The 17,724-nt window shown below is 37.5% G+C and overlaps 2 protein-coding genes across 2 annotated transcripts; one reads left to right on the forward strand and one right to left on the reverse strand.

Annotated features, from left to right (window-relative positions):
- Positions 1–1,558: 1,558 nt before the first annotated feature.
- Positions 1,559–4,988, reverse strand: LOC149851557 (BTB/POZ domain-containing protein At1g03010-like). The gene is made up of 4 exons (XM_090008685.1): positions 4,915–4,988; positions 3,925–3,991; positions 2,383–3,558; positions 1,559–2,056 (listed from the first exon to the last, which is right to left on the reverse strand). The coding sequence occupies exons 1-4, from the start codon at positions 4,986–4,988 to the stop codon at positions 1,559–1,561; spliced, it is 1,815 nt and encodes a 604-aa protein (XP_089864811.1).
- Positions 4,989–14,996: 10,008 nt separating this feature from the next.
- On the forward strand, positions 14,997–16,069 carry LOC149851558 (small ribosomal subunit protein eS27y-like). The gene is made up of 4 exons (XM_090001400.1): positions 14,997–15,090; positions 15,199–15,300; positions 15,497–15,525; positions 15,652–16,069. Exons 1-4 carry the CDS (start codon positions 15,088–15,090, stop codon positions 15,776–15,778), a joined length of 261 nt encoding a protein of 86 aa, XP_089857526.1. The 5' UTR covers positions 14,997–15,087; the 3' UTR covers positions 15,779–16,069.
- Positions 16,070–17,724: the final 1,655 nt, after the last annotated feature.

The following is a 17,724-nucleotide window of genomic DNA, read 5'->3' on the forward strand; positions in this document are numbered from 1 at the left end:
TGTTCAGTAATTTGAAATTCAGCTTCAATGAACCTGATATTGTACCCTGGACACAGGTACATCTTAGGCTTGGTTTCTTTGGCATGATGAGTCTTAGCATCCTATTTCCATCTTGACTTGAAATGGGTAGACTTGGCTCATTCTTCTTGTTTATGCTTAATTGCGAAAAGCTATATCAGATATGCCAGAAATTTTTTGTGCTTATTTGTGCTGTAAATTTTAGTTGTTTGACTGCCAATTTTTGATTGGTTTTAGCGAGTGTTGTAGTTCCGTCATGGTAGTTTCAAGTCAGTGCAATGACCTGTTACTGCTGCTTACAATGGATAATAACTTATGAAATCTAAGCACGGAAAGCTGTTAATTATCAATTTATAAATGCCAAAAAGGTGTATAGAGGGGAAGCAGGGAAATAATGTTATGCATTTTATTAATCACAAGTTATTATGAAAGGCGATCAAGTTGAAATCTCAATGATATGGTAGTGCCATCTACTATGTCATTTATCTTCATGTCTTCTTAAAATTTTTAGTTTGGAAATGGTTGGTTTCCATGAAACTTGTCTCCAACTGTTATGAGGTCAAACTTTGGTTCATTGAAAGGAATTTCTTGACGTTCTGATATCTGTAAGCTGGAAGTCTTTTGATTCACCTGCTAGGTTTAAACCATTTGATATATGAACGAGGGTTGCTTTTTCCTATGGAAAATTTACATCAAATGGCATAGGGCAGAAATATTGCCTCAAAATTTTCATTCGATGTCCAGCACTAGATTGTGACATTTGAAGCGCATCCATAAACAAATACAATTGCTACAATATAATGAATTGTGCATAAAGTTTTTGATGAAAATCTCTAAGTTATAAAATGACATAGTGCAGAAATCTTCATTCCATGTCCACAGTGATTGTACATAGTTGTTTTATGTCTTATTCAGCCAACAACATGTTGAGGGAAATACGTTTTGTTGATGGTGTTGGTGTGTGGTTTCTTTATTTGGATAATTTTTAAAACCACAAAACTTTGTGACATTATCTTTCTATTATAATTCGAGCCTCATAGTCCAGTCTAAGTGCTAGCAGAATATTCAGCTGATCTTATCCTTCTGGTGCTGTTAGAATAAAAGTATGGATGACTAGACACTTTATGAGCTCTTATATTATCAAAATTTTTCTTTTTTCTTTTTCTTGACAAAATGCATACACAGGAACATATGCTATATGGATGCTAGATGCATGAAAATTTTTAGATTTAAAAATGATATGGATTATCCAGTGAATTTCTGTAAGCATCTAGAGTTTACTCTGTGTTTACCTTTGGCAGTACCTGATTAAGATTATGAAGTTTAACATGTAACATCTTGTTAAAGCTACTTGCTACATTTACTATTGGCAGCATTCAGGAATTGGAATTGTCAACAGAGTCCACCATATAGAGGTCTACTTGACACTTTTATGCACTCATAATAAATTCTCAGATCAAGAACTTTATTCAAAATTCATAAAATTGTTTCTTGATGCACTGGTAACTTCAAATTTTTGGGACTAGATAAATAATTTATTTCAGAACAAGAATAGCTTTCGGCTTTTTCGGTCATCTTGCTTACCTTTTGCTTGGAAAAGGCTGTTTAGTTTACTCATTTTTTTCGTAAAAGAGGCAAAGATGTTTTCTGGGTTTTGTCTGACAAGAGCATTTTTCATAGAAATGTGATCTTTCTCCAGCTCTGCTAGCCGTGTTCTCATTCTGCTCAACTCAAGCTTAAGTTCTCTGTTTTCTCTTCTTACTGATGCATAGCTGTCTCTTGGAGAATTTACTGCACTTGAGCCTATGATATTAGATATATGGAGCCTATCAAAATGACTTGATCCGATGCATAAATCACGGTCCTCCTCAATTGATTTTCGTAGCCTGATTTGCTCATGATGCAAAATTTGAATTGCCATTTGCACTGGAAGCCGTTCATTCTGTGCTGCATGGGTAGATGCTTCACGAGACAGCTTCTTGGAGTCGATGACTTTGCAAAGTCTGTAGCGTTCAGATTCTTTAATGTTGTGGTGCACCTGCATGTATTGAGATCAATGTTAGATAATCAGAAAATCTTGGTGGGGGAAACTCTCACTATTTTTGTAAAGAATTTAATCTTTTTAGCAAAAATTTCAAGAAAATTTTGGCATATGTAAAAATATAAAAACATATGAAAAATGTAAGAATCTAAAAATATTACAAAATTGTTTTATTGCATTAAGATTGTGGTAAAAATGTGACGTTCCAATATTAGCAATAATTTGAAAATATCATGTTTCTGTGTATTGTATCAGCCACTATTTTCAAAATATCAGTGATATATGTGACATGGACTGAGAGTGTGATTGCACATATTATATACCTTCAGAAAGATGTCAATTGCCCGATAAAGTCCATCATGTAATGTTCGTACATGGCTCGGCAGCAGTTCAGCCAAGGCCATGAATTTTGACAGTGAAAGATTTGGATCTCTTGCGACCTCTGTGAGATAGTCATCCATCAGCTTTGATACTTTCGTGATGGAGCTGTGCTCTACATCCATGAAGCTGTCAGATTCATCACATAGTCTATTGTTTTCCTTGACTTCCTCATTCAAACTAAGGAAGATTGTGAAAATCCTTTGAGCGACATCTGTGTCGAACTGTGGTGACTTATTGCTGTTAAGATTTGCAGGAATGAGTATGTCATCGAGTATTGCATGGTGTAATTGCATTCCCATTCTTTTTTCTAGATGCATTCTGGATAACGAAGTTGCATCCACTGCTAGACATGTTTTAAGCAATCCCGACAAGAAACCTAGAGGAATCACGTTGGTCCTTGAAGGTGCAGGAAACAAGCCCACAATGGCTTCAAACAGATTTCTCTGTTTCTGTAACTCTGCTTCACTGAGCCTTTCTTTACTGTTAAAGGAAGCTCTGAGGGGAAACAGAGAGCTGTGTGCATAATGCATTAAGATTTTGTTGATTGTGTCTTGTTTTAGTCCATTGGACTTCATTGTATTTAAAAGTCTTTGAAAGATACCCATGCTAAGTCCTGTGAGGCTCTTTCCCCACCAGTCTGATTGATTGGTAGGAACAGTTATCTGCTTCTCATTCATTTTCTTGGTAGAGCTGTTTCGTTCCAGTTTCGACAATCCTGAGTTTAGCTCTTCTTTACAAGCTTTTGAAGCAATGCTGTTTATGCATCTGCTGATGAGTTTAGCATCATCTGCAGCTGGTAGCAGAGCCTCACATTGATGGAGGACTGTGATAGAGGCTTGTATGTTTGTGACGATAGCCTCATTGATGTACCTCTCAGTTCTTGAATCCAGGTTATCTTTCCCAATTTCTTCTGTCATCTCTAGATAAGTTGCCGCACACTTGAGCATTGCTACATTTGATGAAGTGATCTCCAGGCTCACCCCGTAGCAGAATTTTGCTGCCAATTCAAATGCATCTGCTCCTCCAGGGATGTCTGAGAGATCAATCCTTGATACTTTTGTATCCTTTTGTTGAGCAAGCGCTTTACGAATCCGCCCACTTTGAGATGCAAGAGGAAACTGTAGGAGGATATATTAACACCAATGTTTTGCAAAAATAGACAAAGTAGTTGCATAAACAAGTCAATGTTAACTTGAACTGAAACTACAAATATGGTGCTCTCTCTCTCTCTCTCTCTCTCTCTCTCTCTCTCTCTCTCTCTCTCTCTCTCTCTCTCTCTCTCTCTCTCTCTCTCTCTCTCTCTCCTTGCTTTGAATTCCTTTCATGAAAACCCAAGAGAATTAGTGTTTCAATACTGGACCACATGGCTAGGGGCTTGTCCTACCTTGACACCAGGCCTGCCCGTGATCCAGCCTGTTTCGAGGCCTATACTTACACCAATTCCCAAGTGAGATTACATATAAGCATGGGTTAGTATAATTCACCTTGTGTAGATTGAAGCTTCTTCCCCTTATGTCTACTGCAAAATCGCTTGGAACATCTGTTATGAGCCTGCATACAATAGAAGTTATGAAAAATCATATCTATACCTGGATCTACCTTTCTTCTGTCGTTATTTACCAAGAAACTTCAAAATCATCAGTTAAAATGAAAACATCTGTTTTGTTTTGTTTTCTCTTTTTTGGGTTTTCTCTGCACGTCAAAGTGGAACAGGGTGGGGGAGGAACATGCTAATACAATCAATGAATCAAAGTTTCTTTGTTTATATGGCTGCAATAGATCTGGCTGTAGAGCAGTTAATTCCTTTTTGTGCTCCATCTGTGATTCACTCTCAATTGTTAAGATTGTTAAAATCTGATATGATTAGATGGTGCTTCATGTCACTCCCGTTTCTGGAGGCTCATCTTTGACAATCGGATGGCAGGCTATCATTTTGTTAGAGTATGTCATTCCATATCAGGACGGTTTCATTACTGATTAGTTAAAGAAACTTAACGTGAAAAAGAAAAAGATTAGCTCAAGAAACTTGAGTCAAATCTCCTGGATAGAGTAGTGAACTTTCAACCCATCAAACAAATTTCGGGTATAACTATCCGATAAAGTTCAACTCTGACTCCAAGAACTCATAAGCTAATGACTACCCTCATCCATTTACATTCCAACTCTGAAGGACTAGAATGTAAATGGGCTCATGATGCAAACTTGGGCTGAATTCTGATCCAAAACTGCCTACAGTTTCCTATATTCTCTTCAGAGAACTTGGTGAAGTGGGAGGCACTTGGCTAAAACAACACAAATCGGCGCTGCATGGGAAACTCAGTTATTGATGCTGCATTCAAGCAGGGAAGACAGAGAAAAAGAGGCACACAAAGATAAAACCTGCAATAATGTGAGACTCTGAAACAGTGAAGCAGCTGGTCTCCAAGAAGTGTTGCTGTTTATTTCATGGACAGGGAAAACGAAGGAAAACTTACCACTGATTGCTGTGTTTTATGGCAACGCCTGAATGGGCAGATCGCTTCAATGCAGTTACTGTTACGGCACCCATGCTGTTGCTTTTACCTGTGTTCTAGAGGAGGAGAGTGTCATCCATCATCTGTCAAGCTTTCCAAGAGATGACATGAATTATTCCCAACCTTGATTTGTCCAATCGAAGATACTTTGATTTTGCGGGTAATTCAGATCACTTAGAAATGGGTTTGCTTAACCAGACTCTGGACTACAAAGGAACTACTCGGTTTGACACTGAGATGTGGGTGCCTATGTTTTTCACATAGGATTGATCTGGTTATCTATCTCAAGCTAAGGCATCCAAACATGTATATATATGTTTAGACGAAGTCTCTGATGATTAACTATATTTAGTAATCTAGAAGTGCAGTACAGGTTGTTAGTATAATCAACATTACACTGTCGGAATCTCTCATGTCATCATCATTAATATTATTCAAGTGTCAACTAGCTTTTGAAGTGGACTGCTGTCCTTCAAACTCACTTTAGATGGCATGAAGATCCTTCGTGCTTGCTCCTGCCCCCTATTCTTGCCCTCCAAATTTCCCCATCTATCAAAGACCAACAGTGTGTGTTTGGAGAGAGAGAGAGAGAGAGAGAGAGAGAGAGAGAGAGAGAGAGAGAGAGAGAGAGAGAGAGAGAGAGAGAGAGAGATTTATGAGTTCAAAACACTAATTTATGTGGAATGAATTTTGTAACTTGGGTAGAAAGAGTTATAAGTTCAAAACACTAATTTATGTGGAATGAATTTTGTAACTTGGGTAGAGAAACTTACGAGTTCAAAACAATAATTTATGTGGAATGGATTTTGTAACTTGGGTAGAGAAACTTATGATACAGAAGTATCATTTCTATGTTCTGGGACTCAATCAAAGTTGCTACTTTTGCATTTTATTTCTTTCCCACTATTAGTAGCTGTTGTTACATAAGAATAAATGGACATATGATGTGTCAATCCTTGATCCTAGCAATAGGTCAGTCCCACAGTTATCAAGTAGATTCCACAATGTCCACCCTGTATTTTACTGATTCTGGACTCAGGCTAGTGGCTTTGAGTATCAACTCATTGAAGGCAGATTAGTAATTTAGTTATCAATTCATTAAAGGCAGATCAGTAATTTAGTAGCCAACAATGTGTTAAAGCAAATGATTAGTTTGTACACCACTAACTTCATTCTAATCTTTCTAAAATGCTAGTGGCTGAATGGGCTAATAGTTTAAGATTGACAACCGAAAGAACTTCACTTTTTAGACACCAAACCAATGGGGGAAATCATGGAAGTGATGCAGAGCAGGCCCATGTCAATCAAAACTGTTTGCTGTCATGCAACTCTATTTTATGTTTGGCTTTTTTATGACTTTAATTTTGCCACAAAGTAAGCGACATACCACTCATTTTCAGCTCGGCCCGGGCCATATCACACCTTGAGTGGGTCTCAGCTTAGACTGCCCACTCGTCTAGACTGAGTTAGTGGTTTCTGTCCTTTATGGGCTTGGGCCAATAGGACCTGCAATCTTAGTCCAGTTAGGCCAATAAACATGGTCTTCCATAGTCGACGACTCAATCAGGCTTGACTGAAGTTTGAAGTGTTGAACTTAACCAACCAAACCCACTTCTGCTCATGTTGGAACCATAGTCACAAATTTAATTCTTGCAATTTCTCAGCAGGGAAAATCCCATGATATATTTAAGTTTTTTTACTTTGAAGAATATCAAGAAAATGGAAACTTAAAGAGGAAATTTCCATTAAAATACTGGTAAAAATCACAGCAAAGCAACAATATTGTTAAAAGGTTAATGTATCGAGTGTATTATGATATTGTCAAGCTTTATATATATTTCAAATTTATTGTGATAAAAATCCAATTTTTAAATATATTTTGAACATGGTTGAAAACCAGATATTTGTCAAAGAGAACCCTGGCCCAGCCAAGGGCAGCTTCCTAAGCAGCCAATGGACTCAAATAAGCAAAGAGGTAGACTCAAGCAAGTTCATTCATGCTGGATGCAAGGAAAATCCTGAATTTTTAGAAATTTTGAGAACTGGCAATTATAGTAAACGGCAATGACATTATTTTGATAACCATTTCATTGTTAAGTGTTATACTCTAATTTTTTTAGTGTATCATGCCATTAAGTTAATAAACGAGTTAATAACTAGTAAAAGTCTATTGACTCTGTTTAAACAATATTATGTATAATTTAGAATTTTATGATAAATGTTCCTATCCATAATTGTAAATTTTTACTATTATGCTGTAAAAGTAAATATGTAAAAGTAAAATAGCAGGAGTTACCCGATTTACCTCTAGCAAGTAAATGTGGTAAATCAAGGATAAGGGAGATCTTATTGACCAAACAAATTTATAAATTAGTTACATTTGGAAATGTGTATCTTTTTCTTTGCATTGATTATCCTCTATATGTTGTATATATACCATATGCATTCTAATGGAAATCACGATCTTCTATTCTTCAATTTTATCTTCATGTTCTTTGCTTTACATGGTATCAAAGCAGGATCATACCTCTCTGTTTGGTACTCTGAGCATCATATTCAGTGAGCATTTCATCTACGGTTCATTTTAGGTTATCGCAGAAACTGATCATTGGGTTTTTTTTTTGCATTTGTCTCCTGGCTACTTGTAAGACCAGAATAAAATTTTGGTCTGTTTGTTCTTGTTACCTGATGTGTCTGTCCACCCAGTGATTTAGTTTGTGCAGATCGAGATCATATCACAACTTTCCACTGACCACGACTTTTGTTCTGGATTAAGAATTGCAGCATAAGTAGTTGACGATCTCTGCTTCTCACCCGCAGTTGGTTGACAACAACACTACAAATTTTTTTTTCTATTTTGAACCTGTCGAACAACAGTGGAGTTTGTGGTTTCATTTGCTGACATCATGAGCAGCGACTCAACGCCATCTTCTCAAATGACTGGTAATGCCATGTCTGCTGATAATACCATCAATCCCTATTATCTCCATCACTCTGATAACCCAGGACAAATTTTGGTTTCTAGCCTCCTCACAGGCGATAACCATGTGTTTTGGATTCGGGCTATGATTGTTGCTTTGACAGCAAAAAACAAGATGTGTTTTATTGATGGTAGCCTACCTGAACCAGATCCATCTTCTCCAAATGCTCCCACATGGATTAGATGTAATAATATGGTTCTTTCATGGCTTTTTAACTCTCTCACCAAAGAAGTTGCAGAAAGTGTGTTGTATGCCAATACCACAACATAAGTATGGTGCGACCTTCATGAACATTTTGCTCAAGTGAATGGATATCGTATGTTTCGATTACAAAGGTCCATTGTTACTTTCCATCAGGATAATCTGTCTATTTCAACCTATTATACCAGGCTAAAAACATGTTGAGATGAACTTAATACTCAACTCATCCTTCCACACTTGTTCATGTGGAGCTGCAAAAGCCTTGTCTGATTACAAACAAGATCAGAAATTAATTTAATTTATCATGGGATTAAATGAGTCATATGCCAGGATTCGAAGTAATATCCTTGTTGTAGATTCCCTACAAACTGTTAATAGAGCATATAACCTTCTTCTTCAAGAAGGGCATCAGAGGGATGTTCATATTCCTTCACTCATGAAAGAAAATGTAGCCACCTTTACTGAGAAAAGTGTTCAATTTCCAAAGAATAACATGAGTCGATTCAAACAAAAAGAATAGCCTAAATGTGATCACTATGGAAAACTAGGCCATATAAAAGATAAATGTTATACTTTGCATGGTTTTCCACCATGCTCCAATACTCAATTTGATGCAAATACATCACTTGCCGATTCAGTTTCAAAGGAACCCGCCAGTCCTCAGTTGACCATAGATCAATATAACCAACTTTTATCCCTTCTTGCAGCATGTAAAGATAGTTCGACGGTGAACATGACAGGTAATAACGGTTCTTATTTTTATTCTTCTAATTGAATTATGGATACTGGCGCCATAAATTACATGTATTGCTCTTTGTCTCTAATGACCAATGTTAAACAATATACTAATCTTAAACCCATCAAACTCTCAAATGGATCAACAACTCCAGTATCTCACATTGGTCAAGCCATTTTGTTTCCAAATCTTATTCTTCATAATGTTTTGCATGTTCCCTCCTTCAGGATAAATCTCAAATCCACATCACAACTTTGTCAATCCTACAATTATAATGCTATTTTTTTTCTTCTTGCCAAATTCAGGACTTAGAGACGATTGGATCAGGTAAAGAATGTTTGGGACTTTACATTCTTGATGATGGTGGAAGTCTGGTAGCTGCCACTTTAGTAAATAAAGATCATATGGACATATGGCACATGCATTTATGGCATGTTTCTGATTTACGTTTAAGACATTTATTTAAAGACTATGATTTGATGCAAAATAATCAAGTCAGATGTGAAATTTGCCCTCTGGCTAAATTCACACGACTGCCTTTTCCCATTAGTGAAAATTATTCTCAAGGTATTTTCGAACTAGTTCATTTTGACATTTAGGGCGCTTATAATATGGTATCGTTCACGAGAGCCAAATTATTTTTAACTATTGCTGATGATTTTAGCAAAGTTGCGTAGGTTTACTAAATGAGACACAAATCTCAAACACATGAAATATTGTGAAATTTCATTCAAATGATAAAAGTTCAATTCAACAAACATGTGACACAAATTCGCTCTGACAATGGAGCACGACATTGTTGAAAGAAAACACCATCATTTGTTAGAAATCGCACATGCAATTAAATTTCAAGCTCATATGCCAACAAAATTTTGGGTTGAATGCATTCTCACTGCACATATTTGGTCAATCGCATTCCCACCGTTACTTTCTCAACTAATCATATACCTTATGAACTTCTTTATGGAACCAAGGCAAAGTATGACCATCTCAAAATTTTTGGTTGTTTATGTTTTGCGCGTTATTTGGTCAATCGCATTCCCACCGTTACTTTCTCAACTAATCATATACCTTATGAACTTCTTTATGGAACCAAGGCAAAGTATGACCATCTCAAAATTTGCTCTTCATGCCAAGAAATGTGTGTTTGTCGGATATCCTTTTGACCAAAAAGGGTATAAAGTATATGATCTAGAAACAAACACCATTTTTGTCAGTCGAGATGTTGTCTTTCACGAAAATGTATTTCCCTTTCAAGACACACGTTTTTTGGAGAATTTTTCCAAAATTTATAGTGACATTGTTTTACCACATCCCATTGAAGACACGTCTTATTTATCTTTCCTCTTGAATAGATTGTTCAAGATCATAATCCATGCCCAAACTCTAGTGACATATGTTCTTTAGATCTTAACAATAATTTGGAGCTTCGACATGCTACATGGCAGTGATCCAAACCCACTTATCTATATGATTATAAATGTAATCAAGCTCTTCTCTATGGCCATTCATTGTTTACCTCCACAACCTTCACCCATTATCCCATATCTTCTTTCCTAGATTTTTCCAAACTTTCCTATTCTGACCATGCTTTCCTAGATGCTATTTTTGCTTATAAAGAACCTAAGGACTATCTCAATGCTCTAAAGAATGAAAGATGGAAATTTGCCATGGATACGGAGCAACGAGCCCTTAGAGACAATGACACATGGACTTTTATGCCTTTGCCATGAGAAAAGCGTGAGATTGGATCCAAATAGGTCTATAAAATTAAATACAGATAAGATGAAAGCATCAAACAATACAAGGCTCGACTCATCGCACAAGGCTATACTCAATAGGAAGGTTTGGATTATCATGACACGTTTGCCCCAATTGCCAAATTAGTCACTATGCGATGCTTATTATCCAATGATACCAAACATAGTTGGTCACTTCATCAACTGGACGTCAACAATGCATTTTTGCATGAAAATCTTGATGAAGAGATCTACATGCAGTTGCCACCCAGATATCGTCGGCAGGGAAAAAAATTGAGTATGTCGACTCAATAAATCCCTATACGGGCTAAAACAAGCATCAAGACAATGGTTCACCAAGTTTTTTAAAACTCTTATCAAGTTTGGTTTCACTCAATCTCGGGCAAATTATTCTTTATTTTTTAAGAAACGTGGTGAACATGAAATATTTATTTTAGTTTATGTAGATGATGTGATTATAATAGGAAGTGATGACAGGGCTATTAAAAATTGAAAGAGTTCCTTGACCAAACATTTCACATAAAAAACTTAAGGAAATTAAGATATTTCCTTGGCATCGAAGTGGCACGGTCACGATAGGGAATATTCCTCAATAAGAGGAAATATGTACTTGATTTGTTAAAAGAAGCATGTTTTTTAGGAACAAAGCCATCAGAAATAACAATGGAACCTTAAAAGAAGTTCGATTATACTGAAAATCTAATAACAAATGTAGCTAATTTTAAGAGGTTAGTTGGTCGACTCATTTATCTAACCATTACAAGGCCTGATATCACATATACGGTGATATATTCAGTCAATTCATGCATGAGCCACAAGAACAACATTGGAAAACATCTACCAAATTATTAAGATATCTAAAGAGAACGTTTGGGCAAAGAATCATACTAAAAGAAAAAAATGATATCAAATTAAGCTGTTATGTGGACTCAGATTGGGCAGGCTGTCCGATATCAAGAAAGAAAACAAAGAAATAGACATTTGTTTCTAGATCCTCGGTAGAAGCGGAATTCAGAAGTATGGCAGCAGAAACAAGTGAAGTTGTATGGTTGACATATCCTCTTGAAGATCTTGGTTGTAAACAAGAAAGTCTGACAATCTTATATTGTGACAATCAAGCCGCAATGCATATAGCGGCCAATTCAGTATTTCACGAGCGGACAAAACATATAGAATTGGACTGCTATTTCGTTCGAGAAAAAATAGAGGCATGAGTCATCAGTACTGCGTATGTTCCAAGCAAGGATCAAAAAACATATATTCTGACAAAGGCACTAAGTAAAAGAAAGCTTCAAGCACCTTGTTAGCAAGTTGGGCCTACTAAACATAGAGGCACCAACTTGAGGGAGAATGTAAAAGTAAATATGCAAAAGTAAAATAGCAGGAGTTATCCGATTTACCTCTAGCAAGTAAATGCGGTAAATTAGGGATAAGGGAGATCTTATTGACCAAACGAATTTGTAAATTAGTTACTGTGAAAAATGTCAAAGATATTGTTGGTATAACCAAATTGATGTCAATGATCTAAATTTTACAGGATATTCAGATGTTTTTTAAAGGAAATGCAAGAACTAAGAAGTTGAATCCACCTTTCCATGAGCACACTTGAAGAATATTGACCGAATCTAGTAGAGAACTCATGAGTATCTATCTTAGACTCACTTGGAAGTCAGCAATCAGGTAAACACAACTGAGCTGGAAGTCCATTGGACCATGAATTCATAGTCCAAGAAGTAGACATGAGCCCAAGTTTGGTCAAGTTGTTCTAGTTGTGAACAGCCATGACCAAGTCTTTGATGATTGATGCAGAGTGCAAATTGTGTTATTGGGATCTTTTTGCCTCAAGGGAAAAAAAAACTCTTGGGAAACATCAGCAAAATCTACGAACATTTAAAAATAAAAATAAAATGCATCTAAAAATAAAAAAAAACTAAAAATTCACAAAAGCTAACAGATCACAGAAATATTTTGAATTTAGCAGAGTGGTTTTCTTTGGGATTTTTAATTTATCACAACAAAATCATGATAGTCATAACAAAAGTTAGGTTTATGATATGGCAGAGTGGATAGTGGCACAAGGCATCATAACCCGTCGTCCTTAAATAGCTTATTCTCCTTAACTTATTTACCATTTGGATGGTGTCATAGTCATCCATCATAAGTTATATCATACTTAAGAAAAATAATTCAATGACTCGTTATGTAAGAACCCAGAACAACTGTCTAATTGAGGACAAGTAAAAATTCAAGTGGTTACGAGTCATTTCTTAGATATAGACAAAAAAAAAGTGTCTTATATGTGGACATCCCACTTCATATTGGATCTAATCTAGTTGGTTCTTTTAAGACCAACAATATATTTAAATTGGTATGCTCAAGTCATGTTTAGACCGAATTTGGATACTGGTTTTTTCTTTTTAAACTAACACTTATTTTTGAACTGTTTTTGTTTAGCAAATTTCATTTTATTGTAGTGAAAATATAATCCAAATTTAAGTTACCATTTTAGATCCAACACTGGTTCAAATAAAGTCTACATTTATGCAATACTAACATTCGTGCCCAAATATGGATTAGATTTGTTCGAACTTTGTTTTAAATGTATGCTAAAAGTTGAGGCTTCAACATAGTGTACCAAAATGTGGACCCATAGGTGGACATGAATATAGGTCCAATTATGGATGACATTTGGATTCAAATATGGATCAAAGACAAGTCTTGGGTTTGGGTTTAAGCCCTTTGAAAGAGATAAGCAATACCTTTGTCTAGATTTGGGTCCATATATGGTTTAGTTATAGTGTTTCTTTTTTCATGATTAGACAATATTTGATTACGTAGGATTTAGTAATACCTATATCCACCGAATCCATTTCTAATGAATGGGACTTCTTTCTCATTGCAAGTGGGTCTGTATTTGGATCCGAAACACCAAGCCTCTCACTCCAGATCCCATAAGTTTTATTTTTTGGATTTTACAACCCTAAGAAACCACACTGGCACTAAGACCTGGTCTAACTGGCTCAGCCTGCCATACCTACAGTCGTTGTGCCGGCAGTGTAAAACTCCGAGGCTAGAACCCCTGCCCATGAGGCTTATGCTACACGTTGGCTTGAGCAGAGGGGCGACGCCCATGGGAATCGAACCTTGACTGCCCGTCTAGCAGCCAAGGCCCCACCCGACTACGCCAACCCCACTCGGGGCCAGATCACATAAGGTTACCAACAGATCCAGCCTGAGCCAACACATTTGCCATTTTGCTCATTGACTGGTCAATTTCTGCCTCAAACCTCTGATGCCCTAAGATCAGCTCCCATCCGTTCATCTGGTCCAGATCTGAACTGTTTTCTGCTCCAATATGCAAATCCAGTCCATCATTGGCTCAGGTCTAGGCCGTTTTCGGGACCCAGCATGACACAGATTAGTGTCGGCCAAACGGGATCGGCTGCCTGGTAGAAAATAGAAATAGGTTGGGTTGGTCTGGCCCTTACAAAAGGCTGGCCTGCATGGAGGCCACATTAGGGATGCTAACGGATCGGATTCGGAAAGCTAAATACATGGGAGAGTCGGATCCGGATCGAGCTGGAACAACAAAAAATCACGAAACCTCCATCCTGGATCGGACCCATTTGCATCCCTATACGACATATGATGTCAGATCTTGGCTGCCCAACTGATGCATCTGAACAGCTAAATTAGACCATATTTTAGGCAAGAATGTGGGCTAATCCTAACCGTCCATTATACAGCTAGGTTAGGCATATGATGAAACCCATAATATATCATATGATGGGGATCCATGTTCGGCTGCCTGTGATTTGGCCTGTCTTGGTAATAGTAAACGCCCGACCCAGATTGGGTTAAATACTGAACCTGGATCCGACCCACTGAAAGTAGGCCTGTCAAAGGGTCGGACATGTGCCAGACCCAGGTGGCTCAGGACTCGGGCCTGATAATCAGGTCCTGATAATGGATACAGGTCCATTTCCGACCAGACTTCGCATAGGCAGAACCAAACCCAGGTCTGGATATAGATCACATATATCAGACCCAGTGAAATTTTAATATTTTATACTTTTGACATAGTGAAATAGCGGATTTAGAAACCAAAGCTGATTCCATGCACTAGTCAGACCCTGTGAATCCGACCCTGAATATGTAAATGGATCCATTTTATTTAATTTAGCCCGAACCCGGTTTCTACCGGGTTCACGCCCGATCCATTGACAGGCCCAATAGGAAAGCCCTAAAATGCATGGTCTAAAAGCGGGGGGATGAGAACGAACGGTCAAGATCAAAACTCGGCGTAATCGGGCGGATAGGCACCCTCCTCCTTATTCTTATAAATACCTTTGGAGTTCCCTCATCCCTCCTCCCTTTCGAGCGGTGGAATTCCTGAGAATTGCGGCAGAAAAAAACCCTAGCTAGGGTTTCTGCGATCTCTCGCCTCCCACACAAAATGGTGCGTTGCTCTCTCTCTCTCTCTCTCTACAGATTCAATCTTTTCTCTGCGCTATTTGATTCATCGTCTTGATATTTTCCTTTTTTCTTCTGTTTTGTCGCTTCTTAGGTGCTCTCGAACGATATCGATTTGCTTCACCCACCGGCGGATTTGGAAAAGAGGAAGCACAAGCTCAAGCGCCTCGTTCAATCTCCGAACTCTTTCTTCATGGTAATGATTTCACTTTGATTAGTCTTTCTTCATTGTTCTTAAAGAATCGGAAACACAGTCGTCGAGGGAACGAAAGTTCCCTATTTTTGTTTTTTTATTTTATGTAAAAATTCTGGGGTTTCTTCTATCGAAGAGGAATAAGAGTTAGTTGGGTTTTATTTTTCTCTGATTTTTATTCGATCTTTTTTTGTTGTAGGATGTCAAATGTCAAGGATGCTTCAACATGTAAGTTTTGATCTTCTAGTTTACTGTTTAGTTTTCTTATGTTTATCTTGGTTTGTGTTTTTTCCCTTGATTGTATTTTGTGGGTTTTCATTGCATTATGGTGATGTCTTTGGATTGGAATTGCAGAACGACTGTGTTCAGTCATTCGCAGACTGTCGTGGTCTGTGGGAATTGCCAGACGGTGTTGTGTCAGCCGACCGGAGGACGGGCGAGGCTCACAGAAGGATGCTCTTTTAGGAAGAAGGGGGATTGAGACTTGAATATGTAGGTTTTGCCTTGTCTTTCCGTAGCCAACCTGAGATAATGAGTGATTTAAAGGAGAAGTTATATGGGTTTGGTTTCGTTTATGTTCTTGGAAGGAGTACTTCTCTTGTTTAGCTTGTGTGTGACACTCCTATTCCTTTCAACTTTAGGTTTTATAGGTACAGGAACTCTGCTAAGTGTCCATTTCTTATTTTCAGCCATGATTGGCAATTTTCTGTAGCTTATGTGACCGTGCTTTCTATTATCAATTTTGGGTATTGTCATTGCCATTAACAAGAAATTTTGCATCTTATTCATTTTATGATTATCTTGTCTTTCTGCATGTCGCAATTTTAATAAAACTAGTAGTTGTACATTGGTAGTGGTATGCGTCTTTTTTGGAGGGTGTGTCATATTTTTGGCACACCCTCGTTTGATTATTCGTTCTGGGTTTTATCTATATTGTTTATTAATGACGTGGGATTTGGCTGCTATCAACATTTTCAAGATTATTCAAGAGGGTTTTTTGTTGCATTTCTGTTCGTGAGAAGCCTTTGACAGCCTTTTTTTGGGGCCAATGTCTGTCATTTTATTGACTTTGGCATATGAATCCCCATCTGTTAGTAGTGGAGGTACCCTGTTGTCCAGTCTTTGTTAGCCCCAAGATTTCCTGCTGTCCTTTACATCACATGAAGTTTTACAAGCTGTCACACAAATTGTTTGTTTATTGGTTGAATGAATGAAAAATCATCCAAAAAAATCTAGCTGGCAAGGCATCTTGGTCATGTATATCACAGTGCAGTTTGTACATCTGCTTACATTGAATTTAGTGTTTGTTTAACATTGGGATCGAACTTTACATAAAATTGCTACCTAGGGTTTGGTCTTAGTAACATATCCAAACATTAGTAGATGATAGTTGTTAATTTATTTATTATTTACTTTATCCTATTGCCATGGAATGTGGTTATAGGTGGGCTTCCCAGCCCTAACCCAATAAGATCCTTCATTCCTGCCTGTTGGGATCTTTGGGTGGTTTTACCCAAACAGTGCCAGGGACATTGCCTGCTCGTTGAGCTGTTAGACCGGGTAATCAGGCTAGTTTGAGCCAAACCTGACATGAGGCATCAGAAAGAGTTGTCTTTTTTCCTATTTTTATTTTTCAGTTGTTTGAACTAGATATCATCTAGCCTTGCTAAGCCTTTTAGTCACCTCAACTTGGTTATGGTCAGTTCAGTTGTCATGCTAGATTTAGGCTATAATCTTTTCACATCCTGGTGCTGAAAGTCTGCTTCTATCTGATACTTACAGGCTTTCTAGTTGTTGTCTGTTCCTAATTGTAGTTAAATCACATAAACTGGTTGTGATTGTAGGTTTTATGATTAATGCTTCATTTGGAATCATTGACAAGTGGGCATGGATGTATGCTTATGTCTCTTCTCTGGTATTTTCCGGAGTACTAGATGATCTTTCCATGCCTATTATTGTTACTTCCTGGCATCTAGATTGCAAGAAAATTTATATGCTTTTTTATTGATCTGGAGGAAGTGCATGGAATGATACCATGTTAGCTAGTGTGGTCAGCATTAAGTCTGAGTTACATTTTTAATGGACATTCTAAACTTATTCTGAGCATATTTGCTGGCTTCAGAGGACTGGAGCTAATGTTAGGACCTCGGATTTGGTGTAATGTAACATGTTTTTGGTTATGATTGGGTCACGTCAAAAGCCTACTGTAGGCGTGTCCTTTAATTGATGCAGTTATAGATGAAGTTGCCTAACTGATGTATATGGCTTGCAAATAAAGGTCCCCAGTGAGGATGGAATGGATGCGGTGTTAACCTTGTCCCTTGTACACAATGTGGTTGCTTTAGGACTCAAACCTGCATTTCCACTCTCGGCCTGGGCACTTAGCCATTGCACCAAGTGGTCCTCATGTTTCCTGAAATAATGTGG

Source organism: Nuphar pumila, chromosome 1, assembly GCF_984573655.1.
Source record: "Nuphar pumila chromosome 1, dmNupPumi1.hap1.1, whole genome shotgun sequence".
Taxonomy (NCBI): Eukaryota; Viridiplantae; Streptophyta; class Magnoliopsida; order Nymphaeales; family Nymphaeaceae; genus Nuphar; species Nuphar pumila.